The 26,196-nt window shown below is 37.9% G+C and overlaps 1 protein-coding gene across 7 annotated transcripts in view; it reads right to left on the reverse strand.

Annotated features, from left to right (window-relative positions):
• Nucleotides 1-2,929: 2,929 nt before the first annotated feature.
• Nucleotides 2,930-26,196, reverse strand: part of ARID4B (AT-rich interaction domain 4B) — a 147,128-nt gene continuing 123,861 nt past the window's right edge. For 4 of the 7 annotated variants that reach the window (XM_026504137.4, XM_026504138.4, XM_044386045.3 and 1 more), the window contains 5 exons: nt 16,167-17,381; nt 13,431-13,544; nt 10,980-11,195; nt 9,544-9,690; nt 2,930-4,696 (listed from right to left, as the gene is read on the reverse strand). In XM_026504137.4, coding sequence (XP_026359922.2) covers nt 4,569-4,696; nt 9,544-9,690; nt 10,980-11,195; nt 13,431-13,544; nt 16,167-17,381 — 1,820 coding nt within the window. In that variant the 3' untranslated portion in view covers nt 2,930-4,568. Of the gene's footprint in view, nt 4,697-9,543; nt 9,691-10,979; nt 11,196-11,216; nt 12,777-13,430; nt 13,545-15,417; nt 15,778-16,166; nt 17,382-26,196 lie in introns of those variants that run through there. The other 3 variants (XR_008958096.1, XM_044386048.3, XM_044386049.3) reach the window with 3 other exon arrangements.

Raw genomic sequence — 26,196 nt, forward strand, 5'->3', positions numbered from 1 at the left:
GTACGTGGGTATTCTTTGCATTGCTCTGGCAATTTTTCTGAAATTTGACACAATTTCAAAATTAAGTTTAATAGTGAAAGCCCCAACCCTAACCTCTCTGCCCTATTTTGCCAGATCGTTGGCACTCAAATCTCTTGCTATTTCTCAGTCTAATTTCGCAGACTCCTCCCCCTCCAAACCCGCACATTCTAGCCTTTTTTATTCCTTGTTATTCCTTTACCTTTTGTTCTTCCTTTACCTAAAATTATCCTCTTTACTCATTTTCACCTGCAAAAGCATGCCCATCCTTCAAGACCCAGCTCCGATATCTCAGGAAAATTTCCCAGCTATTTGCAATAATTTTTTTCCCAATCCTTCATCAAAATGCATTAGTCTTAATGTACACTCTCTCTAGATGTCTAAATGGGTGTCTTATTTATCCTATTTCTGTATCTCTATTTGCTGTACCTAGTGAATGTCAATAAACTTATTTTTAGGTAATAAAAGATAAAAAGATAATTAGATAATTGAATTCACCACTTTGGGGGTAAAAGCAGATCGAATTTTGACTCTGTGAATAGACCTGCTTTCTGAAAGCTGCTTAACAGAAGTCATTGAGAATATAGGTGACCTTTCATAGGCCACATCAGAAAAACATGAAAAAAAAAACTCAGTATTTATCTGCTTGGCCCTGGTTTTGAATCTAAATTTTAGGTTTCCCATAATTGTGACCTTGCAGTATTTCACAAAAGATGGGACAAATCCAACTGTCCCTATTTGCAATTCAAGCATCTCCCTCCATCTATCCTATACAGTCCAATGAAGAAACTCTAATTTTTCCTTCAGAATGGCTCCCAATCCCATTCCCTCCCTACACTCTCTAGCATTATTCCAAGAATCATTTTATCTGTAGCACTGCAACCTCATCACATTTGGCCTTTCCTGACTCTTCCTCTCCATTCTTGCCTACACATTCCGTTTCCAGATGACTCTCCCTTGAATGTTATTTCAAGGTTTGCATCTCCTGTCACCATCACATCTGTCATCACAATTCCGGTATGTTCATTCATCACCCCCACTGGTTTTCCCTGACCTTCCAGTTTAGCACATATTTTATTAGGTCTTACATATATTACTTCCACAACTAAACCATGAAACTATTCCTCCAGGGTACCACATCTAATATATACAAAAACCATCATGATGTTAGCCAAAGATCCCCAAATAGTAGGTTAAAATTAAAAGAAAGGTGGAGAAATGGACTCAAAAAGAATGAAAGGCAGCACACATTTCTAGAGGAAAACAATTAGGGTTAAAGAAGCTGTGGCTGGAGAGTTAAAAAAATGATCCCCACTGCCTTTCAGAACTAATTTTAAGTGTTTGGAGATCACTTAACCCCCCTGAAGAGTTTAAAAGATAAAGACTCTTTTCATAGGAAAGTATAGACCAGGGGTGCCTGGGTGGACCGGTCAGTTAAGAGTCCAACACTTGATTTCAGCTCAGGTCCTGACCTCAGGGTCGTGAGTTCAAGCCCTACACTGAGCTCCACACGGGGCATGGAGCCTACTTTAAAAACAACAACAACAACAAAAAACAGAAAAAAACACTTTGTAAAAAACGTCAGTGGTCTTATCTGTGCTGCTTCAGCTTCCCCCAATCTCCCCAGGTTAAGAAAATTAAGAAGACCTCACTCTCAGGTTAGTTCAGTAGGGGGAAAAAAAGTTTTGGAGAACACTATAAAAAACATATTCTCTTAACTTTACCACACACTGTAACTAGGTTGATAAAACATAGTTCAGGAGACCAGATGAAAACGTAAGTCAAATTCTGGTAATACCATGAAATTCTCAAACTTGCCAGAGGAGCTGGGAAGAAGGGAGAATGGGCAGGAAGAGAGGCCCAAGAGTGTAAACCTCGACTCCAACAAAGTTTGGAATCGTTCTCCTTTAGAGCACTGCTTCTGTAACATACAAAGTAGGTTATAGTAGTTCCTTCATAAACAAGGTTTCATGATCAGGCAAGACTGAAAACAGTAGGGTAAAGGAAGTTAGCCAGGTGTCTCTTCCCAGGCCTCCTCAGTTTTTAATATGCTAACAATGAATCTCTGTGGGGAAAAAGGTGCTATACATGGCATATATATTTGACAACTCCCAAAGCACTTCCAGGAACCAGTATTCTAGGACTTCATTTTGGGAAGCACTGTTCTACAGATTTTCAAACTCATCCCTTAGAAGTTAAACAAATTTCTGTAAAAATAAATAAAGGGTCATCCCAACGGTGGGGATCCCAAACTATACATTTGAGCTTTTTAGGCCTTAAGAATTGTTTTAAGAAAGGACTGTCTCTTCATGAAAAGTTCATTAAATGGAGCAAAAAAACTAATTACCGATTTTTTTAAAAATGGGGAGAAAAGCAGTGGTTCTCAACTCAGATGCATATTAAAGTCACTGGAGACCTTTAAAACCAGATCGACATGCAAGTCTCATCCTAGACCAATTAAGTACAACTCTTTGGGGGGCAAGAGCTGCCCCACCACTACCACCACTACCATGGGCACAGTATGAATACTGACTATTGTTTTAACAATGCCCAGATGATTCCAATGTGCAGTGGGGTAGAGTACACTAAAAGTAAAAAGTCCAATGAAATTACAAGACAGAAAAAAGGAAAAAAAATTTTTTTTCTTCTTCAGACAAACCACCAAGTCATAAATATTCATATTCAGACTCAAGCAAAATAGTCTATAGTGTATATACAAAGATATAAAAATGCCTAATAAATCCTATGTCTGGTTAATGGACTTTTAATTTTTATAGGTATAATATTTCCCTTTTTTGGTAATGTCAATTAACCCCTTCTGATAATACAGGCTGCAGATGTATGTTCCAGTCAGTCATCACATACAGAAATGAACTAAAATTACTTAATCTTTTAGAAACAAAATCAAGGATTCACAAACTATGGCATTTTATTTCAGAGCCTTTGCTTACATTTGTACAATATATTACATAATTCTTCATTGTTTGCAGATCCTAATATATACTTTATAGCTTTTATTCTATAAGCTTTTTCTTCAACGTTTTGCTGTCAACAAATCTTTACAGTCCTGTACAAATTTGAGTAACTTGAAACCATTTTCAACAAAATTAGTTACTGTAAGCACACACTACAAGACTGAAAATGCTTTTCTTAGAAAAGTTGAATGTAAAGGATTCTGACACGTTAGCATCTACAACAAAACGCTTCGAAATTCTCACATGTCGTATTGCCAGAAAACAAATAAAACATGCCAGCCCCATCCAAAAAAAGTACACAGAACTACAATTAAAACGGTAAAACAGTCTGTACAGTAAAGTACTGTGTATTAACAGTGCCAGGTATTAAATAGCTTGAATGAACACATCCGCAATATACAAATGTATTACAAAGGTGTAGAATTAAATACAAGTGCCAAACAGAACAGAGATTGGAATCATACAACATAAAGTCAATACAAGTGAAAACAATTTTGCGTTCATTTTGGATTTTATACAAGGCATTTAATTTTATAGGCCTACCAACCCGATTAGCTATTTATACTTAAAATAACAACCATCCTTTTGAGACAGTTCATATCAACAACCTTGAACCATACTAATACAGTTTACTTGTTCCTGAAGTCCTCTTGTTGTAGCTCATAATAAAATAAGCAATACAAATGAATTATCTGTATTTAAGGAAAAAGAAACATTTACAAGAAAACACAAAAATATAACTGTTATAATTCATTATGAATAAATATACACTTTGAACTGGCTAAGTACAATCTTTATACATTGTTTAAGATTTAATACAGTTTATTAGCCATTTTCTTTTTTCACACAATGTATTATATCAAAATTAAAAAAAAATACTGATTTATAGAAAAATGGCAAAGTACAGTAGTTCCATTCCAATTTGAAGGGGCATGAAAAGCCACTGCAAGACCTTTTAGCCTAATTCAAACCTGTAAACATGTTCAGTCTTTTGTAAAGAGAATCTTTAATATTTGGTTACCAGGATTGATGTCTAATATCCTGTTAACTGCAGGTTTTGAATTTATTACATGTGCTTGACTTATACAATTAAAGCCACCCTAAGGTGACTTGCTTTAAAAAACAATTAGCTCGTACAAATGAAAATAGGTTCATATTTTTTCATAAATAAATGGAAAAATATCAAATGTTCCAGCTTTAACAAAATACAAGGGAATACATATACAGTAAGTTATCTTAACATGTTCTGGCCCACCGAATAACTATGCTTACTGTATTGTCTCTACAGGCAGTGAAAAGCCTCCATTTGCCACAGTGGAAGGCCTTCAAGTTACCAGACACACAATTCCCAGACAAGTTGGAAACAATTATTGCTTGAGGAAAAGCAGTTCATTGTACTTTTTCTTCATAAAAAAAGTGCACTTAAGTGCCAAGTCAGCTTGTCAAGAAACAAGTTTTAAATATAAAATAGTGCTTGTCTGATTTTTTTTTTTTTTTTTGTGCCACTGTGCAGTATAAAAAAAGACGTGGCCCTCAACAGCCATTAAGTGCAAAGTGCTTTAGCAAGTCCTGCTGTCACCTGCACTCAACTGACATTCCATTTTGTGATGCGCTGGACATTGACGGTTCAGCTAAAGTTAACATAACAGCAGCTGTTATGGAACTGGATGAAGGGGAAGAAGAGGATGAGGATGTAGCAGCACCTGAGGAAAGGGAAGACCAAACCAAAGGCTTAATAAATGTATATACAACAATAGAAAGAAAGAAAACACCAGTCCTCTCAACTAAAATTCTGTTGTATTCTCTAAAATCAGCTGGCTGACAACAAGAGCAGTCCATATGTCACAATATCATCATGTCAAGAAAGGAAAAACCAATGTATCTCAAGCAGCTAGACCATGCCAAACTACAGAGTTAATGAAAAAGGACAGATCAGGGAATGCTGCTTCTGCATGGATAAATGAGGAAGAAAAAAATCATGGGCTCAGTCTATTAAGACCTGGAAATAAAACTGAGAATCGACTTTCTGTAACAACAGAAACAAATGTCAAAAAGAACTATGAATCCAATAGGAAAATCTGTAATTCACCCAAAAAATGGTTCCCTCAACCTAACTCCTGCATCTTTCCCCTTCTGGGGAGTTTCTAAGGAATTGAAATGGTGATGAGAATGGGAGGCTAATTGATTCTGTATTTTCCTGCACTTCGTTTACAAAGCAAATGACACATTTGTTATTTTCCTCAGGGAAATTCTCTCCTTGTTATCCATCAATATTTGAAAAAAAAAAATGTTTTAAGGAATACATGCACAAGGTAAAAGAAATTCCTTAGGTACAGGAATATAAGGTGGAAAAGCAAATCTCCTCCTCGTGAAAAACCCTTCTAAGTCCTCCAAATTCCCCTTCCACATTGTTACCAGTAGCTTCATAGTCTTTAAAACTCTAGAATAGGGGCTGGCAAATTACTGCCTCCAGGTCAAATGTGGCCCACCTGCTTCTGTTAAGAAAAATTTATTGGAACACAGCCATGCCCATGTATTTACATCTTGCCCATGGGTAGATTTCATACCTACAATGGCAGGGTCAAGTTGTTCTAAAGAGACTACTTGGCCCAAAAAGCCCAAAATATTTATCATCTGCCTCTACAGAAAATGTTTCCAACCCCTATTATGGAGAAATGTTATCTCCAGAAGCTAGAGATATAATATGCAAATTTAACATGCGTAGCTACAACTCTACTTTAAAAACACAAATGGAAGCATCATAGTATAGTGTTTGATTCTTGATTTTTTTTAACACTTAACTATCTTAGGAGACTGTTGCATATCTGTACATATATAAATCTACCTCTTTTTCTTTTTTTTTAAAGATTTTATTTATTTGAGAGAGAAAGAACGATCGGTGGGGAGGGGCGGGGGGCAGGGAGAGAGGGAGAGAGAGAGAGAGAGAGAGAAGCAGACCCCCTGCTGACCAGGAATCCCAATGCAGGGCTCAATCCCAGGACCCAGAGATCATGACCTGAGCCAAAGGCAGGCACTTAACTGACTGAGCCACCCAAGCGCTCCCCTCTTTTTCTTTTCAAAGTTGAATAGAATTCCATTTTATTTATGAATTGTAACTTATTTAATCCCTACTCTCTTCCTGTTACCAACAATGTAATGACTATTTTGAGCTTTTTTAAATTTTAAGATATTATTTATTTGGTAGAGAGAGAGAGAGAGCGAGCACAAGTAGGCAGAGTGGCAGGCAGAGGGAGAGGAGAAGCAGGCCCCTCAATGAGCAGAGAGCCTGTTGTGGGGCTTGATCCCAGGACCCTAGGATCATGATCTGAGCCAAAGGCAGATGCTTAACTGAAAGAGCCACCCAGGCACCCCAATTTTGAGCATTTTAAATAAAATTTTAAACGTCTACTTTTTCTTCAATGTAATGTATCACAATTTAAATAATTTCTATCTATTATTATAAATATTACCACAACAAACTTCTTTATGGTTACTATTTTTCCTTGAGACCTATTCTTAGAACTGGAATTAGCTAGTTCTCCAAATACATAGTCAAACTGTTTTCCAAAATAATTGTGCCAATGCTTCCAGCAATGTATATGAATTTCACTACATTTTCCTAGCACTGGTTTCAGTTATACTTTTTTTTTTTTTTTTTTTTGGCTAGGAATAGTATTATATTTGGCTTGCTTTTCTTTGACAACTAGGATAGTCATTTTCCTACTTATAAATTTTTATTTATTTGAGATAGAGTGAAAGAGAGAGCATGGCGGGGGGAGGCGGCGTAGGGAGAGGGAGAAGCAGGCTCTCCACTGAGCAGGGAGCCCGATGTGGGGTTAGATCCCAGGACCTTGGGATCATGACTTGAGCTGAAGGCAGATGCTTAACCAACTGAGCCACCCAGATGCCCCTCCCTACTGATATTTTAATAGTATTTAGGAACTAACTTTTAATGCTAACTCCCCAGAGAAAGCATCCATTTATCAGAATTACTTGCTATAGAGAATCTGTGGTGACCACATATACAAAACACTGTTTTAAAGGAGCAGTTTCTGGATAGACATCTTATTACATAAAAAACACTCTAAAAAGACTTGGATGACTTAAGAATAAGGAGCTCTAGCACAAGCATTTAAGTAGTATGCTTATTATAATTGATTTTTAACTACTTTTAGATGGTTACATATCAAATAGAACCCTGATCCCCCTTCTTTTGACAGAATGTTTCTGTATATACTTTCTATATATTAACATTTAATTTCTTTTCAAATGACTCCATAACCCGGACTTCTAGCCAGCCCACAAATTAAAAAGCCTAGATAAAGGTGGAGAGAGTTATAGGACTTATCACAACAGCAAAAGAGGGAAGGAAGAACATTCTTCTGAAGAAAAAGAAAATGAAAATCAAAGTGTGTCAGAGAATGAGAGCATGGAAAAAGAGGAGGGCTGGGGAGGCAAAATCATAAGCTTGCAATGACACTGCCCCCTCCCCCCACCCCTAATGTCCCCTTTCTGCACTTGCTACAAAACTCAAGACATGAGATTTTCCTAGGGTTCCCTTTCTCCTAGGGTCACCACCTCTACCTCCTCACCTTCCCATCCCCTCCTCCGCTTAATCCAGCTCCACAGCTCACAGTAAATGCTCTTGAAAAGGTCACCGGTGATTCCAACATTGACCAGTTGCTGGCCTTTCAGCAGCATTTGACAAGATGACAACTCTCCTCTTCCTCAACTCTTGGCCAGCTTCTCCTGGTTTTCTTCATTCAAGGCTATTCCTCAAGTCTTCCTAGTTCGGTCTTCTCCCTCTCAGCCCTACTTGTGAAAGTGGGCTGGACCCCGCTTTCCTTCTTTGGTACACACATTTCTTTTCGAGGTGATTTCCTCAAGTACTGGGGGCTTAACAAACCATTTGCAATCACTATTATACTGTAGCTATGCATGACTTGAAAATGATCTCTCTAGCCCTGCCTTCTCCCCGGAGCTACATACTTACGTATCCCACCATCTATCTGACATCTCCACTTGGATGCCCAATAAGCATTTCAAAAAGTAACATGGCAAAGGGGCGCGTGGGTGGCTCAGTCAGTTAAGCGTCTGACTTCGGCTCAGCCTATGATCTCAGGGTCCTGGGATCTGAGCCCTTTGTTGATCTCTGTGCTCAGCAGGGAGTCTGCTTGTCCTTCTCCCTCTGCCATTCCCCCCGCTCCTGCTCCCTCTCTCTCAAATAAATAAAATCTTAAAAAAAAAAAAAAAAAAAAAAGCAGCATGGTGAAAACAAAATAACTGATCCTTTCTGTGTTCCCCAACCCACGATGTCATCTTTTCTAGGTCTTCCTCATTTCCAACGTCAGCACCAAGTAGCCATGTGTTCCAGCTGAAACATCTTACTCCCTCTCTCCTTCTCCCATACTGAATCCATCAGCAAGCACTGTCAACCCAGCACTGACTGCTCTCCATCTCTCCTGCAAGCACCCAGTCTAGGGCACTGTCACTCGCCCCCTGAAGCCACCAAGATGGGCTCCCTAACTGACGCTGCTTCCCTTCACCACTACCCCTCTAGAGTCTGCTTTCTACATTGCAGACAGTGATTTTTTAAAACTACAGACCTGTTATTTCCCTGTTTATAACTTTCAAATAGCTGCCCATCTCACTTAGAAAAAAATCTAAACCCTTCATCCTTGCCTACAAGGCCTCACATGATTTGGGTTCTGCCTACCTAACTTATATTTCTATCACTTTCACCACAGTGGTTTTCTTTTTGCTCCTGAAAGGTACCAAGGGTATCCCCACCTTAGAGCAGCTGTTCTCAATCTGGGTCGATTTTGCCCCCTAGAGGATATTTGAAAAAACATCTGGAGACATTTTTGGTTGTCATGACTGTGGGGGGCTACTGGCATCCAGTGGGTGGAGGCCAGGGATGCTAGTAACCCATCCTACAGTGCACGCCCACAGCAAAGAATTATCTGGCCCAAAATGTCATCAGTAGTTTCAAGTTTAAGAAAGTCTATCTTAGGGAATCCTCGCTGTTCTCTCTGCTCAGGACTCTCTTATGGACTGAACTGTGTCTCCTCAAATTTCTATGTTGAAGCCCTAACTTCCAATGTGACAGTGTTTGGAGATAAGCAATACACTTCCTGTTGTTTAAGACCCCAGTCTGTGGTACTTTGTTATGGCGGCCCTGGCAGACTAAGAGAACTCTTTTCCCTCAGATTTAATTTCTCTCACTTCCTCTGGTCATTCAGGTCTCTATGAAAATGTCTTGACCATTTGTAATCTAACACAACCTATCCAATCCCTGCCTTAACATTATTCTCTTCACAGTGCTGCTCCTAATCTGAAATCTCATTTGGTTTTTTTTTTTTTTAAGGCAGACTGTAAACTCCACGAAAGTGAACATTGTGATTTGAGATAATTTTTCTTTAGATAACGTTTCCCATTTTATAGATGAGGAAAATATGGCAGAGCAATTAAAGAACTTGCCCAAAGATACACATAAACTCACATGAGTCTAACTGCAGGCACAAAGTGCTTAAGTAAGATTAACACTTACTTTCTCTCTCTTTCTTCTTTAAACGCTTTCTCCTCCGATCAATGGAAGCTACTTCAGATTTTAATGACAGATAATGTTTTCTGATTTCTTGAAGTTTTTCTTGAAGAATTGTGATACGTTCAGCACTTGTCATATTTTCCAGGTCCGCTGTGAATTTAAAACTTTCATCAATATTTATTTTTTAACAAAACTGTAGTACATAAAAGAAAGCATACAGTATGGTTGCAGAAAAAGGTCAAGACAAATAAACTAAAAATAAGGCTTGTGGGTATTTGTTTCCCTAAGTTGTTTTTTTTCCTAGCCTAAAACAAAGAGCTATGCCTATATAGGGGCACCTGGCTGGTTCAGTCGGTTGAGCAAGTGTCTCTTGATCTCGGGATCAAGTGGGTTTCAAGCCCCACCCTGGGTGTAGAGATGAAAGAGAAGGAAAAGAGAAGGAAAAGAGAAGGAAAAGAGAAGGAAAGGAAAGGAAAGGAAAGGAAAGGAAAGGAAAGGAGGAAGGAAGGAAGAAAGGCAGAAAGAAAGAAAAAGAAAAAAAAGAAGAGAAAAGAAAAGAAAAGAAAAGAAAAGAAAAGAAAAAGAGAAGAAAAGAAAAGAAAAGAAAAGAAAAGAAAAGAAAAGAAAGAAAAGAAAAGCTATGTCTATATATGCCTGGTACATAATACATGTATGGTATCTGTTAAATGAATGTGTGTGTAGAATTAAAAACCTTAGAACCTAAACCCATATGATAAAAATTCCACATTCAAATACAGTATCACCACAATATTATCACTAAAAAGCATCCTTAGAAATAAGACTAGTAAGACATCAAACTGTTAAAATCGTAATACAGTTTTAAATGTCTGGACTGAGGATAAATTTTTCTCTTTTGGCCTCTTTTTGTTCTCTTTTTAGATTTTTATGAGTATGTTTAATTTTCATTTTTATGTATAACTTTTAAATTGTAGGAAAATTTTTAAAAGCTCTAAAAAGCAGTTTTCAATTTCCTAGGAATATCTTTGTATGTGAGAAACTCTGGGGTAATCTTTTTCAAAAAGTTTTTATTATGGAGATTTCTCATATAAACAAAAGTACACAGAATAATAATGCAGTCTCACATACCATCATCTAGCTCCAGTGATCAGCAATTCATGGCAAATCTTGTGTCATTTATACCCCATCGACTCCCACCCCCAAGAGCAGATTATTTTAAAGCAAACTTCTAACATCCTATCATAAATATCTAGACAATGTTGATATTTGCCTGAATTACCTTAAAATTTTTCTTTTAGGTACTTGTTCATTCAAATCAAGATCCAAATAAGCTCTCTACACTGCAATTGGTTACTATGTGTCAAGTCTGGTTACAGCCTCTTTTTCAGGGTTATTAGCCTCAAGAGTTACCAGGCTGAAGTTTCTTCCTCTTAACTATCAGTTTACGAAATGTCACTTACACATCTGAAAACTCCATTTGTAAACTTTGGGTAATCGATTGCTGGGTTCCTTGAGATCAGGATCCTTATCTCCATTCTTTCCACATTTTCCTGGGGACTGTGTCCTTGCAGGAGATTTGGTACTGTGAGACTTCATTCCAGTGGAAACTGATTTGACTGGCTGAGTCTTAGTTACACTTTCCCCAGCAGAAAGTTCTTCACTATCACTACTGTTTGCTGAAAGAAAAAGAAACAGAAAAGCATTAATAAACAGAAAAGTAACAAAAAATTTGTCACCGATTTTAGCAAACAATTTAAAATTAACCACATGAATTTATTACTAAAATAAATACCTTGCTTTATACTTATAGACCCTGCCTAGAGACCTGGAAAATCATCATGTACAAATACAGAAGCATCTCAGTTAAGGAAAACAAAACCATAACCAAAAAATTCTTCTTACCTGAATTGCCAATAATATTTTTTTAAAAAAACATTCAAACTAATCTTCCATTATACCTGATACACTGTCAAATGTATCATAATTACATATTTGAATGGCTTTTTATTCTATTATGTTATTATATATGCAGCATTTTTTTTAATGACTCATTATAGGAACTTAATTTTAATATTTTAGGTTGGATACAGATCATGTTCATGTAACACTTTTCCTACTCCTCTGGCCATAAGCAAACAATAATAGATAATCATGAAATTCAATAAAAAATTCTTTGGGTTCCCAAGCTCTAAACTTTAATGTGTACAATGATTTTCTCCTTAAGTAACTCCTGCATCATAGCTTGTTGACTAAAATAAACCATCAGTTCAACTCTGGTAAATATATTTGGTATGAAGTTTCACAAATCTATGTAAGAACTATGTTACATCTGCCTCTGCTGAGTAAAGCCTCAGTCTTCAATAGAAAGGCTTAACTTTGCCAGTTTACCATGTGAATAGGTGATGGAATTGATATTTCCATGAATTACCGCTTTCTGGATACAAAGTATTATCTTAGATTCCATGAGCTGGTTCCACTTTACTAAATTATTCTCAGAGAACGGTTTCCTCATTCTGATTTACCAAGCCTTTAGCCCAATCATTAAAATGGGAAAATTCAATTAACTACAACTGCTACAGAACAGTTACAGAATACAATCAAATATAACTGCTGTACCTCGAAATTATAGGAATACATTAACTGACTTGTTGAAGATGAGCCCTCTTAGGAAATGTCATTTAAATGGTAAAGTCTTGAAGACAAAAGTATCACTGTGTAGTAACACTTTAAATATCCTGTCGGTTATTCCAAGTAATTGATGATCAATTTGGCATGTATTTATTGATTCTTTACTTAACAACAGCTACCCCCCAAAAAAGCACAGTTAGGCTCTCAAAGCCTGAAAAGTATTTAGACAGCAAAGGTATACAGCAACTCCTCCCACTGTAGTGTTTGAAGAATGAAGAAACTCTACTACTTCTTTACACACATCTTAAACGAATCCCCTCCCAATCCCACCACTGCTGCTCTGGAACCCCTGGCAACTCCTAGCTAAGCCACCCAAGGCTTGGCCCCACTCTGATGCAGTGGTCTGCCTCAGCCTGGCTTTCATGGCCTTGCTGAGCACAGCCGCCCGGGGCCCCGAGGGACGCCATATTCACCGCCTGGAAGTCATATGGGCTCAGCAGAACCTCGGGGAGCTGGCCGCATAACCCTTTTCTGCACTGAAGTGCAGCCAAGCCGGCCGATAGCAAAGGTCAGGCAGTGGAGGTGGCAGGAGTCTCCTGGAAGAGCAGCAGGAGGTCAGTGTGGGGCACCTGAAAAAAAATTCTTTACATATTTTCTGCTTCTCACTTCGTCTACAAAAGAGAGATAAAATGTGCAGCTCTCAGGAGAAATACAGTATATAAATTCCTGTTGGTCAACAAACAGAGCCATTACTAAAGTTAAATCTTTAGTATTGTATATAGATGCTCTTGGAACACATAGTTTAGGGTACCAAGAGAAAAGTAATAGACTGGAGTTGTTGGAATTACAGCTCAAAAGCTATCTTGATTATTCTCTTCCAGTCTGATTTTGCCTTGAAGAGTTACAAAGCAATCAATTTCATTGTAATAAAAATAATATATAATTGAAGCATTTTCAATTATATATGGCACATATAATGGCAAGTGAAAAGAACTGTGGGACGTAAAACTAACAAAGACGTTGAGCTTATATTATATTGGCTATTATTTCAAAAAGGATTACCTGATCATTCATCAGCAATCAATACCACTGCTGAATATCAACACCAAACTGCTTAATCCTAGAATTTACCTAGGATCAGAAGACTTCTGTGTGACTTTTTGGAGGACAGAGACAAAATCAAAATATTTATCCCAAATCCTGAATACCCTTTTCTTAATGGGGGGGGAAAAACATATCTGCCATTATTTTTATATTTAAATAATGAGAGGTTTCACACTTACTGCCTTTTCCCTTTTTTTTGCTGTTTACCACTGTTGCTTTATGGCTTCGTTTCTGCTTTTTTGATGAACTTCCTCCTCCCTGAGATTCTTTCCCTCTTTTCTGACCTGTACAGGCTACGATGGGAAAGAAATTATTAAGTAACACAAAATAAAATCAAGCTTTCCTAGGTATAAAATAATTCCACATTTTAGAAGCATAGAACAATTCTGAAACTATGCATGTTCATTATGAGGTTTATAAATTATCATAGAAATTACTGTAATTTCTGGAATAAATTATCATCAATGAACTGAATTACTGTACATAATAAAAGTTAAGAGTTTTAAAAAAGCAAATTAAGTATGCACATCCTTCTTAGAAAAAATCAGATATAAATTAAAAATAGTTCTCAATTTAGTACTGGGAGTTTACGAGTCTAGTAAATCAAACACTGGTAAATGCTGAAAATAAAAACTGAAATTTGTTAAAATTCAATAAAACCAAAATAAATATTAAGATTTAATTACAGGTAAAAATATTGATATATCTTATAATGATATTAATATAATTTTTAAATATCATCATATTAACGGGATAAATTTTAGTAGTAATTCACACTTAGTTATTTTACCAATTTATTTATTTCATCAATAACTTCACTGCCAGAGCACTGGTTAACACATATACCATTTACAAATCCGGCACAGTAATTCTAAGGAACGTTTCATCTTCTTGGTAGGAAATCATCCTGAAACATCATAAATGTCTCCCTTTTCTTCAAAGACTAGCCTACGTCCTACATCTTCACTAAGACTTTCCCTGATGCCCAGGTTTCATGGCTTGACCACTACTCTGAATGGTAGTTTCAGTACATTTTTCTATACTATTAACTTGGTCCTCAGCATCTGCTGTGTTTCTGTGTATTTCTAGTTATATGTGTTGTCTACCAGACTTCTTCAGAGATTAAGAAAGTCCCATCTCTACTCAATACAATGTTGGATACTATAATGACAGGATATAAATATGATAAAAAAATTATGCCATGTTTGCTACAAGAAATATTTCTTAGTCCTGTTACCAATGGTAAAATCAGTCTTGAGCATACATGACATGGCTTCCTTGGTCAAAAATGGAACAGGCTATTAACTATTTTGTTTGCAACTTCCTAGATAGTTTTTTAATTACACCCTACTGATAACTCTTCCTAATGCTATTTTAATATAACAATTTAAGTGAAACATAAAGAAGGTGATTAAGATAATGACTATATTGAAGCACAGAGTCTTAAAAATAATTGCCAGGCTTCTCCCTAAAAGAGTATTAATTCTGAAGCTTTCAGCTGCAAGAAATAAAAAGCTTAATGTAAGCTAATTAGAGGGAAATCCTAAACTTAAATTGTAAAATTTACATTTTTACTTTTAATAATGTGAATTCTCTGGTATGGGTAGACAAATTTCTTAAAACAAGGCCATATGAAATAAGTGCTTAAGAATTTATTTCTAAAGAGAGATCAATTCTAAAAACTATTCTATGCTTTGATTTGATAAAGCAGATGGTCTCTGTTACCCCAAATTTGGGAGTATTTCTCAAGTTGAATGCTTCTTAACCTGGGCAAGATTAAGATTCCAAAGGGCAGTGCTAACTTAGTCTATCAGAAGACAAGCTCTTGTATCTCTTCTTCATGGCACGCATATTGTAGCTGTATGAATGTGGAAACACAGTGAAGATTCCAACTGACTTGCAACTATATTTTTTACTTAATATTTGTTTTTTAAAAAGAAATGTTTTAAGTCAAGATTTGTGTGACAATGTTACATCAATTATATCTCAGTAAAGCTGAAAAAAGAAAAAATATTTGTGAGAAAACTTGGAATTAATTCATTTGATCTCTATCACATCTCCTTAAGCTCAGTTAAAAACATAAGGCTAGCATAATAAAAACTGTATGTTATATAAAATACATATCCTATCTTTACAATGGAAAAGTATATTTCAAAGCCAAGTGTCAGCGTATATTATATTCATTTGAGGACACCTGAATGAAGTGGTTTATAAGAAAAATGATGACAGAAGTATAGCTATGGCAAAACCAAAAGGCACTAATACTTTTGGGAAGTACTAATTTGAATTTCCACTTTTAACAACTGCACGGAAAATCAAAAAAGTATTACTGTAGGTTATGAACATAAACATTGGTCCTTCAATTTGGAAGCTATGCATCTAAGAAAGCATCAAATTCCTTTACAAACTCACACAAGTTAGTCAGGCTTGAAAATCAGTTTGACACGGTTGTCTGAGGAAAGCAGTGCCTGGACAGTTGGTTGCTCCAAACCCCTACATACAGTATTTGGTTAAGGGTGGAGGGGTCTGTCAATAAATCAAAATGTTTGTGAGAAACTGCACATTACAATTGCAAAAACAACGTTACAGAAATATATTTAAGCTGCTCATGCCACTTAGTCAACCAGTGCATAAGGAATTTTCCAAAAGGTTTGGATCTGGGCGTGGGTGCATTTCTAGCATGTGTTCTGGTCCACTATGCAATGTAATAGACAGCTCAAGCAAAGGACATTAAACCCTCAAGCTTTTAAATTCACTCACCATTCATTATTCACATTACCCTTCAAATTTCCATTTTTACCACGTTTACACAAGGACTTCACTTAAAGACCTCTCGTCCTAACAGGAGCGTGTGAAGCCCTTGGAAATGTAAGGAGGGAAGCCCTAGGACGCGGCGCCGCGCACGGCTCGCTCACCTTTGTCCGCGTGCTCTGGCTCTGGCTGATTACTACTGCTGGAGCTCACGCTTGCGTCAAAGCCCGCCGGGGAGCTGTTCCCTTCCGACTGGAGGTCTTGGAGCTCCCCTGCGACGCTATCCACCTCGATTGTGCTATCCGTTTCGCTCTTGATACTTCGAACCTCCTCTTGGTTTGGAGCCAGCGGTTCTGACACGGTCACAGAAGGCTGCTGCCGAGCCGCTTCCGTTACAGTGACCGAGGAAGGCGATTCCGGGGTGGTAGGCGGGGTATTGAGCACTGAATTGCTGCCGCTACTCGGAAATTCTGCTTTTTTGTCACTGACCTCCACTGGCTTTTCCTCAGCAGGCTTACTATCGGCACTGGCTGGAGGCGGCGTTTCGAGCTCGGCACCGGGCGAGCAGCTCTCCTCCTCGGCCACGGTCTGCAGCGACCCCTCCGCCGGCCCCTCTTCGGGGGCAGGATGGGGCGGGGAAGCCGCCGCCTCTGTGTCGGAGTCTGAGAAAAGCTCCTTCAGTGTTTTTTTAGGCCACTGTCCCTGAATGCTTGACCAGACGTCTTTTCGATCTTTAGCTCTGCTGTTCTGAAGTCTTTCGTCAGAGTTATTTAAAAGTTTTATCCTTTTTTCTGCCACCTCTGAAAATCCTGAATAGAAACCAGTTGTCCGTAGAGATTTTCTTTTTTCCTCCAAACCGTTATATTTCTTAGTTGGCGTCATCTTTGTTTTTGATTTTTCTTCTTCCTCTTCATCTGAAGAGCTGTTGCTACTGTTTTCTATGCAAAGTGATTCTTTGTTCTTGACTTTATCTTCCTTTTTGCCAGGTGATCCAGTTTTTAAACACTCCTCTGTATTGCAATACCTTCTTTTACCACGTTTTACTTGTGGCTTTGAAGACTTCTCTGTGGTGTCCTTCTTAACATCCTTTCTCTTTTTTGTGATTTCATCTTCTTCTTCATAATCAGAATCTTCAGATAATCCTTCCGTATCTTTTCTTAAACTTTCTGGAGATTTTGACACTGGTTTGGATATTACCAAATCTGCATGGACTTTGTTTTCTTCTAGCAAAGATGAACTGTTCTGTTCCTCTTTTGCAAGAAGATCATTTCTGGTGTGGGTCAAATGATCAACCTTAGAGTCTTCTTTGCCATTGTTATCTGTGTCTTGAGCACCTGTTTCATCCTCCTGCTCACTGTCTTCAGCAGAACTTTCAGACGCTAGAAAATAAGAAGAAAAACTGATGAGTTGATAATGACACTAGCAAGATCTTCCCTTTGCAAGGCACTTTACATATTAGGCCCCGTGTTTATAGCCCTCTGGGTTGCTAGGTTTTATCCTCATTTTGCATGTGAAAAAAATGGAGCTTTGGAGAGGGAAGATACTCAAACAAAGATGGTAATGTTTTATATTGGGACGGCGGCTGTAGTAACACTACTATATAATTTTGCCAAAACACATCAAATTGTAAGCATAAAAGTTGTGAATTTTGTTTTTTGTAAATCATACCTCAATAAAGCTGATTACGAAAAAGAAACTTCTCAAATTTATGAGTAGAATATAATAGTGCAGTCAGGACACAGTCCCAAGTCCAGGTAATTCTAACTTCAAAGTTTGTATTCTTATGAAATTGTAGGCTTCATTTTCAGTGTAGCAATGATTACTCAAAGATTTGTGAATAATGGATTTCCACGATGTTTTAAAGAATCGACACAATTAACTAATACCTTATATAAAAATATTTACAGAATTTATTTCTTAAGTTCATTGTAGTAAATGAATTCAATTAAGTAAGAAATAATTGCCAGGGGAACTGGGTGACTCAGTCGGTTGAGTGTTTGACTCTTGGTTTCAGTTCAAGTCATGATCTCACGGGTCCTTGGATGGAGCCTGTGTTGTTGGGCTCTGCACTCAGCAGGGAGTCTGCTAGAGACTCTCCCTTTTCCTCTGCCCCTCCCCACCACTTGCATGTGCTCTCTCAAAATAAATAAATAAATCTTTAAAAATAATAATTGCCTTTGCTATGATTTTAATATAATATTTACTGAGAAAATGCTACATGCCAGATGCTTTGATATGCTTTGTATAGATGGTCTGATTCAGTTTCACAATAACCCTATTAGGGGCATGTTATTATTAACCCCATTTTATACTTTAGGAAACTGGGATTTAGAGAGGTTAGACTACCCCAAAGAGCTAGTAAAAGTCGAGATGAAATCGAAATCTAAGTCATTTGACTCCTGAATTTAGAATCGTAATTACAAAACTATGCATGTTCTTTACCTAAGTTTCCTAAAAGTAAAAAACTGACACAATTACAACAGTTAAAAACGTTTAAACTTTTCTGTATAACAGAATTTTCTTAAACTGATAATCAAAGCAATGCGTATATGACAACAAACAAATGGAGACTCACAACAGAAAACCAATAGCTCTTTTTCTTTTTCCCTCAGCCTGCAAAGTCTCAATACTATTTCTTCGGAGAGTGTATTATTAAGAGACGATAACAGTAACTATTTGTTCACTTAGGAAGAAGCTTAGCCTGCAATGAGCAATGAGGATGCTTTCTTATTAATACTCCCATCTCCTGCTCTATTTAGATTCTATATAAAGTTATCTTTAGTTAATTAAATATACTATTTGTAACGTACATAAACGTGGTTCACTGCAGAAGTAAGTAGCACGCTTGATGAACTTCCTTTCTCATAGAGCCGTTTATTTTTCCAAGTTTCCAAAAGTCCTTCTTTTCTATGTTATGTCTTCCTTTTGTAAGTCTTTCACATTTTTTTTTTTTTAAGATTTCATTTATTTATTTGAGATAGACAGAGAGCATAAGCGGGGGGCAGAAGAAGAGGGAGAGGGAGAGTGGGGCGCCTGGGTGGCTCAGCCGTTAAGCGTCTGCCTTCGGCTCAGGTCACGATCCCGAGGTCCTGGGATTGAGCCCTGCATTGGGCTCCCTGCTAGGCGGGAAGCCTGCTTCTCCCTCTCACACTCCCCTTGCTTGTGTTCCCTCTCTAGCTGTCTCTCTGTCAAATAAATAAATAAAATCTTAAACAAAAAAAAAAAAAAAAAAAGAGGGAGAAGGAGAAACAGACTCCCTGCCAAGCAGGGAACCCAACATGGGGCTCGATCCCAGGACCCTGAGTTCATGACCCAAGCTGAAGGCAGACGCTCAACCAACTGAGCCCCCCAGGTACCCCTTTTCACATTTATTTCAACTGCTCCATACAGTCAAGCACTCCATCCAGTTCCCTTATTCACCAAACCTCTCTGTACTACAGGCCAACTTTCTACTCCATCTAGTTGGTTGCTCTCTGGGTCTGCTCTAACAGCCATCATCCTAGGAATTCCCTTCACTTGACAGAGACCCACTGTTAAGTGAATTGCCCATCTTCCCCCTTCTTGGTTTATTCCCATATGTGTTGCAGCACATCATCTAGTACTTTCCTGAAAAGGGTACATAGGAGATATTCTTTGCCTACATGTCTAAATACATCCTAACCCTCAAACTTTATTGTTTTATGGATAGTTTAACCAGGTATACAGTTCCAAGTTGAAAATTATTTCCCTTCAAAATTTTGAGGGTACTTTGTTTGTAAGTGTTAAAAATACTACTTTCCTTTGTCTTCTCATCCTTAGTGGTGGTTTTTTATTCCTGGTGTTTTAAAATTTCACCATAATGCACCAGGGAATGGCTCCTTCACTAATTTATCAGGTGTTTGATGGGCTCATTCAATATAAAGATTCAATGTGCTGGGGCACCTGGGTGGCACAGTTGGTTAAGTGTCTGTCTTCAGCTCAGGCTCAGGTCATGATCCTAGGGATCGAGCCCCACATCTGGCTCACTGCTCATCGGGGAGTCTGCTTCTCCCTTTCTTCCTCTCCCTCACCGCCACCCCAACTCTGCCCACTGGTGCTCTCTCTCACACACACACTCTCTCAAATAAATAAATAAAATCTTAAAAAAAGAAAGATTCATGTCTGTCAGTTCTGAAAATTGTTCTTCTTTCACTTACTGGTAATTTCTCGACCCACCCAAGGATTATTCCAGGATGACCCTAGTAATTAATATGTATGGGGGGGGGAGAAGACAGCACATATACAGCACTCACTAAGGAGAGAAAGAACATGAGAACAGGGGCGCCTGGGTGGCTCAGTCGTTAAGCATCTCCCTTGGCTCAGGACGTGATCCCAGGGTCCTGGGATCGAGCCCCCCATCAGGCTCCTCTGCTGGGAGCCTGCTTCTCTCTCCCCCACTCCCCCTACCTGTGTTCCCTCTCTCTCTGGCTGTCTCTCTCTCTCTGTCAAATAAATAAATAAAATCTTTAAAAACAAAAACATGAGAACAAACTCTATATATAATATAGCACTCGCTAAGAAATGAGGTACAAATAAACAAATCAATAATATAGCTGTGGGACAATTCACAAGAAAACCCTAGCTGAATTTTTTTCTTGTTCAGTTTTTCAAAATCCAATTGCTTTTTATAGTTACACATAACCAGGCATGCTGTTTCCATGGCTTCTTGATTCCTCAGGCTGACCGATTCTAGAAGTAATGCTAGTGTCTCTCACCCCATTAAAAAAAATCAAAGATATAAACATATGAGTATATGCAAACGACAGTGGTGTGTGTGGTTACTTGTTAATTTCTTCCCCTCTAATTTCACTATTCCTAGAATGATACTCCGTACCACTCATCTTCTAACATTCTATCACTGCTTTCTTATACTTTCTGGAAGTTTTCCTCAACTTCAAACTCTGCTTTATTGAATTTTAATTTCAATTTTTATTTCCAAGTTTTTCTTGTTCTTTGTTCCTTTTTCACTTGTATCCTGTTCTTGTTTTACAGATGCTTATGCGTTCTCTGAGATTAAAAATAACCAGAAATAATTAATAGTTTATGTTTGTTACCTTATATCTCTCCTCAAGGGTCATTTCTTCTGTTTGTTTTAGTTTCCATCTTTTATGCTAGAGCTTTCCTTGATTATTCACACTGAAGGATGACCTACTAAAACTTGACTGTGTTGATAGGGTTTATTAACAGATAAGTTTTCCATTTGGTGATTCATCAGCGAACTAGTACTTAGAGGATCTCTAGTACTAAAATGTGGAAGATTATTCTCTAGAGACATTCAATTTCTCCACAGAATTTCAACCATCACCCACTTTGTTCTGTCCCCAGCCCATCTCATGCCAAGGGGATAGACTTTTATCCATCTGTGTTCTAAACTTGTGGGTGGTCTCACATTATTCTCAAAAAAAAAAAAAAAAAAAAAGATTTTATTTATTTATTTGCTGGGGGCGGGGGGAGGAGTGAGGGGCAGAGGGAAAAACAGACTCCCAGCCGAGCAGGAAGCCCAACATGAGGTTCTGTCCCAGGACCCCAGGATCATGACCTGAGCTGAAGGCAGACTTGCTTAAACCACTGAGCCACCCAGGTGCCCCTCACATTATTTTCTTTATATATACATGTACATATACATACACATTCATAGCAACAATCACTTTTTAACTGGAAATAATCTGAAATGTCTTAAACTTGATCTATGGCCAAATCTAAAATAAAATAAAATTTACCACGGAAAAGGGAAAATAATAAGAAGAGAATATTTGAAATGTCAGAAATATGCCAATGTGATGCTCACTGTTGAATTCTGCACAATAGGAAAAATAATGGAAATAACCTAAGTATCTTTTTTTTTATCGAGAACTAATTTTTTTTTTAAGATTTTATTTATTTGAGTGAGAGAGAGTGAGCATGAGCAGGGGGCGCGATGAGGGACTCGATCCCCAGAACCTGGGATCACGACCTGGGCTGAGGCAGATGTTTAACCAACTGAGCCACCCAGGCATCCTATCAAGAGCTAATTAAATAAATTATGATACAGCTATTCCGTAGTATGGATGTGCTGATACAGAAAGATTTATCAGTTATACTATACCAAGCCCCGACCCAAAAGGTGGCGTTTATAGTGTCAATGATCCCATTTATAAAAATATCATATATGTGTGTACATGTATATATGTGTTCTTTGGGGTTATCTATTTGTTATACTAATATATAATATCGTATATTAATAATTATGTATTACACACACATATCATACATATGGTATATTAACACTATTTCTGAAATAATATAGCAACAAAAATGGGGACAAATAGAATAGCAACAGAATGTGCAAGCCAGAAAGCAGATGAATGAGGGTAAACAGACCCAAGAAAGACAATCCTTTTCTCAAGTCAGCAGTGAATGGGGCTGAGCATAAAACCAGTTTGCCAGAGACTCAGGAATAATTGGCATACCAAGTACCTATGAAAACAAAAACTGGAGGAGGCAGCCTAACATAAGGAGCACCGGGTGAACATTATTTGAAAAGTATTTAGGTGTGCCTGGGTGGCTCAGTCAGTTAAGCCTCTCCCTTTGGCTCAGGTCATGATCCCAGGGTCCTGGGACTGAGCCTCGAGTTGGGCTCCATGCTCAGCAGGGAGTCTACTTCTCCCTCTCCCTCCACCCCCAACCCCCGCTTGTGCACGCGACACTCTGAAATAAATAAACAAAATCTTTAAAAAAAAAAAAAAATGAAAGAAAAAGGCAAGTATTCACATTCCTAGGTCCTCACCGCCACTGCAGTTTGCTAAGTGACTACTCTTCTGGAGATTTATTCTCTGAGGATGGTAAGAAAGGTTCCTGGCCTAGGCAATGCTAAGAACTATTAAAGGCATAGGTACAGCTGTGATGCTGAACTCAGTGGGATCAGTGAACTAAAAATGCTAAGGCACACCTGGGTGGCTCAGTCTGTTAAGTGTCCAGCACTTGATCTTATGTCAGGTCTTGACCTCAGGGTCATTAGTTCAAACCCTGTGTCGAACTCCATGCTGAATGTGCAGACTTCTTTAAAAAAAAAAAAAAAAAAAAAAAAGCTAAGAATTTCCCCTCCTCCCTTTCCCATTCCTCAACTGGATCCTAGAGTACGGGAAGCCATTCTCTTACCCTCTAGTCAAGACTAGAAGACTCCTCTCTCTAGAATGCAACTAATCTAAGAAAAAGTCGTAAAGATCTGAGAGTTGTCTCCCCCACAAAATGGCTCACCCAGACAGATTACCCTACAATGAAACTCAAAGTTGACCTGTCCCAACCATGTGCTCAAGTTTCCTATCAGGAGAAGACAGCCAAGGAAAAAGTCCTTCATAAGGAAGAGATCAAAATAAAGCAGGAAAAAGCAACTGGAAGTAAGTAACCATGCAAAAGAAGAACAAACACTTATAATATTCTTTGGAAAGAGTAAAGACAGAAAGATAAGATGTTGTACCCATCTTAAAAGAACAGAATGGTAGGAGACCATGCAGAAAATAAAGAGTTCTTGAAAATTAAAAGCATTACAGCTGTCACTAAGCATTATAGCAATAAATTAATAGTCAATAAAAGGATCAGAAGATAAAGTTGAGAAAATTTTCTAAGAAATCAGAGAAAAGGGGCACCTGGGTGGCTCAGTCAGTTAAGCGTCTGAGACTCTTGATTCAGCTCACGTCATCATCACAGGGTCCTGGTATCAAGCCCCACATCAGGCTCCCCACTCAACTGGGAGTCTACTTGTCTCCCTCTCCCTCTGCCCTTCCCCAACTGTGTGCTAGCATATACTCTCTCTCTCAAATAAATACATCTTTAAAAAAAAAAAAGGAATCAAGGAAGAACATAAAAGAATGAATAATAGCCCCACCCCCCAAAAGATAAACATATTAGAATATACTATAGAAAGTACAATATTGGTATAATGACTAGTCAAGAAAACACACACACACACACACAAACAAGAGAGAACAGTAAAATGCAGAGGAGGAAATAATCAACAAAATAATTCAAGAAAAGAACCTGGAACAGAAAGGCACAAGTTTCTAGAATGAAAAGAGCCTAACAAGAACACAAGACAGTGGATAAAAATACATTCACATAAGGCATAAAAACTGTAAAATTTTAGGACATCAGAAACAAAGATTCAAGATTCCAAAGACAGGGAAAAGAAAATAAAAAATTAAAAAAAAAAAACAAACAAAAAACCCCAAGTAATAAAACAAGTCACACAGAAAGAATGAGTAATTGGAAGAGCTCTGGACTTCACAGAAACATTAGAAGAAAAAAAAGACAACTGAACAACGCCAATAAAATACCGAAAAACATTCAACCGAGCTAAACCATACACAGAATAGACTTTCTCAGACATACACAGTCTCTAAAAACTTACCTTCCTTCTCATTCACTTTATTCTTAAAAAGTTACTAGAGAGTATGTTCCACCACAATGAGAGTATGCTCAAGGAGGGTAAAAACGACATGAGATGCCAAAACAAAGGAATCCCAAGGAGTACTCTGAAGAGTGATCCCTAGAATGGGATCTCCCCAAGAAGATACCTGCATACCAGATGCAGAAGGAAACCAGGCTATACTAGCAGTGTTGTTTCCAAAGAAGGTAATACGAAGGACTACCTTCACTAAGATGCCTGCTGCCCCCATACAGTCTGAAGGAGTTTAAATAGGTTTAGTTTGTTTTAACAACGTGTTGATGAACTTCCAGCTCTCCCCTCCATGTCTTGCCAAGTGTTACCCCGATCAGCTGAATACATCACTTTACCCAGCAGAAACGTTTGGCTTTGACCAGCACCTGAAAGCTAGAGGTGTATTTGATAAGCCTAGAATCAAAAAATACAGAGCAGCTTACTACTCCCACACTTCTGTTCATCATCCGCTATAACTACATCAGATTTGCTTTTCTTTTTTTTAACATCAGATTTTCTGCTCATGGTGAGCCCCAGTGTTTCCCAGAACTCCCTTATGACCTTGCCCCACTGAATTTCCTTAGAGATGCTTCTGCAAACTCTCAGAGAAGCTGAATATGAAATAAGAATATGGCCCACAGACTCTATTCAGGTACAATTCTCAGGGAGACTTCATCTGAGTGGAAATATCGCCTTTTCTTACACAGCAAGGCTTATGCTTGCTACTCAGTTTTAAAAAAACTAAATGCTCTTTAGAAATATATACTTATGTTTAATATATATACGTGTTTAGTTCTAAAGAAAAGTAAAGAGGGGCGCCTGGGTGGCACAGCGGTTAAGCATCTGCCTTTGGCTCAGGGCGTGATCCAGGCGTTGTGGGATCGAGCCCCACATCAGGCTCTTCCGCTATGAGCCTGCTTCTTCCTCTCCCACTCCCCCTGCTTGTGTTCCCTCTCTCGCTGGCTGTCTCTATCTCTGTCAAATAAATAAATAAAATCTTTAAAAAAAAAATAAAGAAAGAAAGAAAAGTAAAGAAATAATCACACCAAAATCAGGATATTAGGGTACCTGGGTGGCTCAGTGGGGTAAGCGTCTGCCTTAGGCTCAGGGCATGATCCCAGGGTTCTGGGATCGAGCCCCACATCAGGCTCCCCTCTCAGTGGAGAGTCTGCTCCTCCCCCTCCCTCTCCCTCTCCCCCTCCCTGTGCACGCACGCGTGCGCGCTCTCTCTCTCTCACCAACTTGCTCAAATAAATAAAATCTTTAAAAAAAATTTTTTTTAAATCAGGATATTAATTACTTCTGGGGCAGAAATGCAAAATTCTTTTAAGTAAATACTGTTTGTTCATCACTATGGTAGACATACCATGTTCATATTCATATTATTCTTTAAATTATATATATTTTGATATACTGTCTGTATGTCTGATACATCAGAAAATTATGAAGACTGAACTTAAGTATATTTACAGCATTATAAAATTAGTTCATGTAAATAACCATCTGATGAAAAGACATAAAACAATTTTTGTCACATTCTAAATGAGTAAAAATCCAAACTCTTAAGTAATGAGAAATGTAAAATATTTTTATGAAAATATATACTTCATTTAATAGGTCATTTTTCCCCTTTCCCTGACAAATTTATTTATTTATTTATTTTTTTAATGATTTTTTATTATATTATGTTAGTCACCATACAGTACATCCCCGGTTTCCGATGTAAGGCTCAATGATTCATTAGTTCTGTATAACACCCA

Source organism: Ursus arctos, unplaced genomic scaffold (assembly GCF_023065955.2).
Source record: "Ursus arctos isolate Adak ecotype North America unplaced genomic scaffold, UrsArc2.0 scaffold_7, whole genome shotgun sequence".
Taxonomy (NCBI): Eukaryota; Metazoa; Chordata; class Mammalia; order Carnivora; family Ursidae; genus Ursus; species Ursus arctos.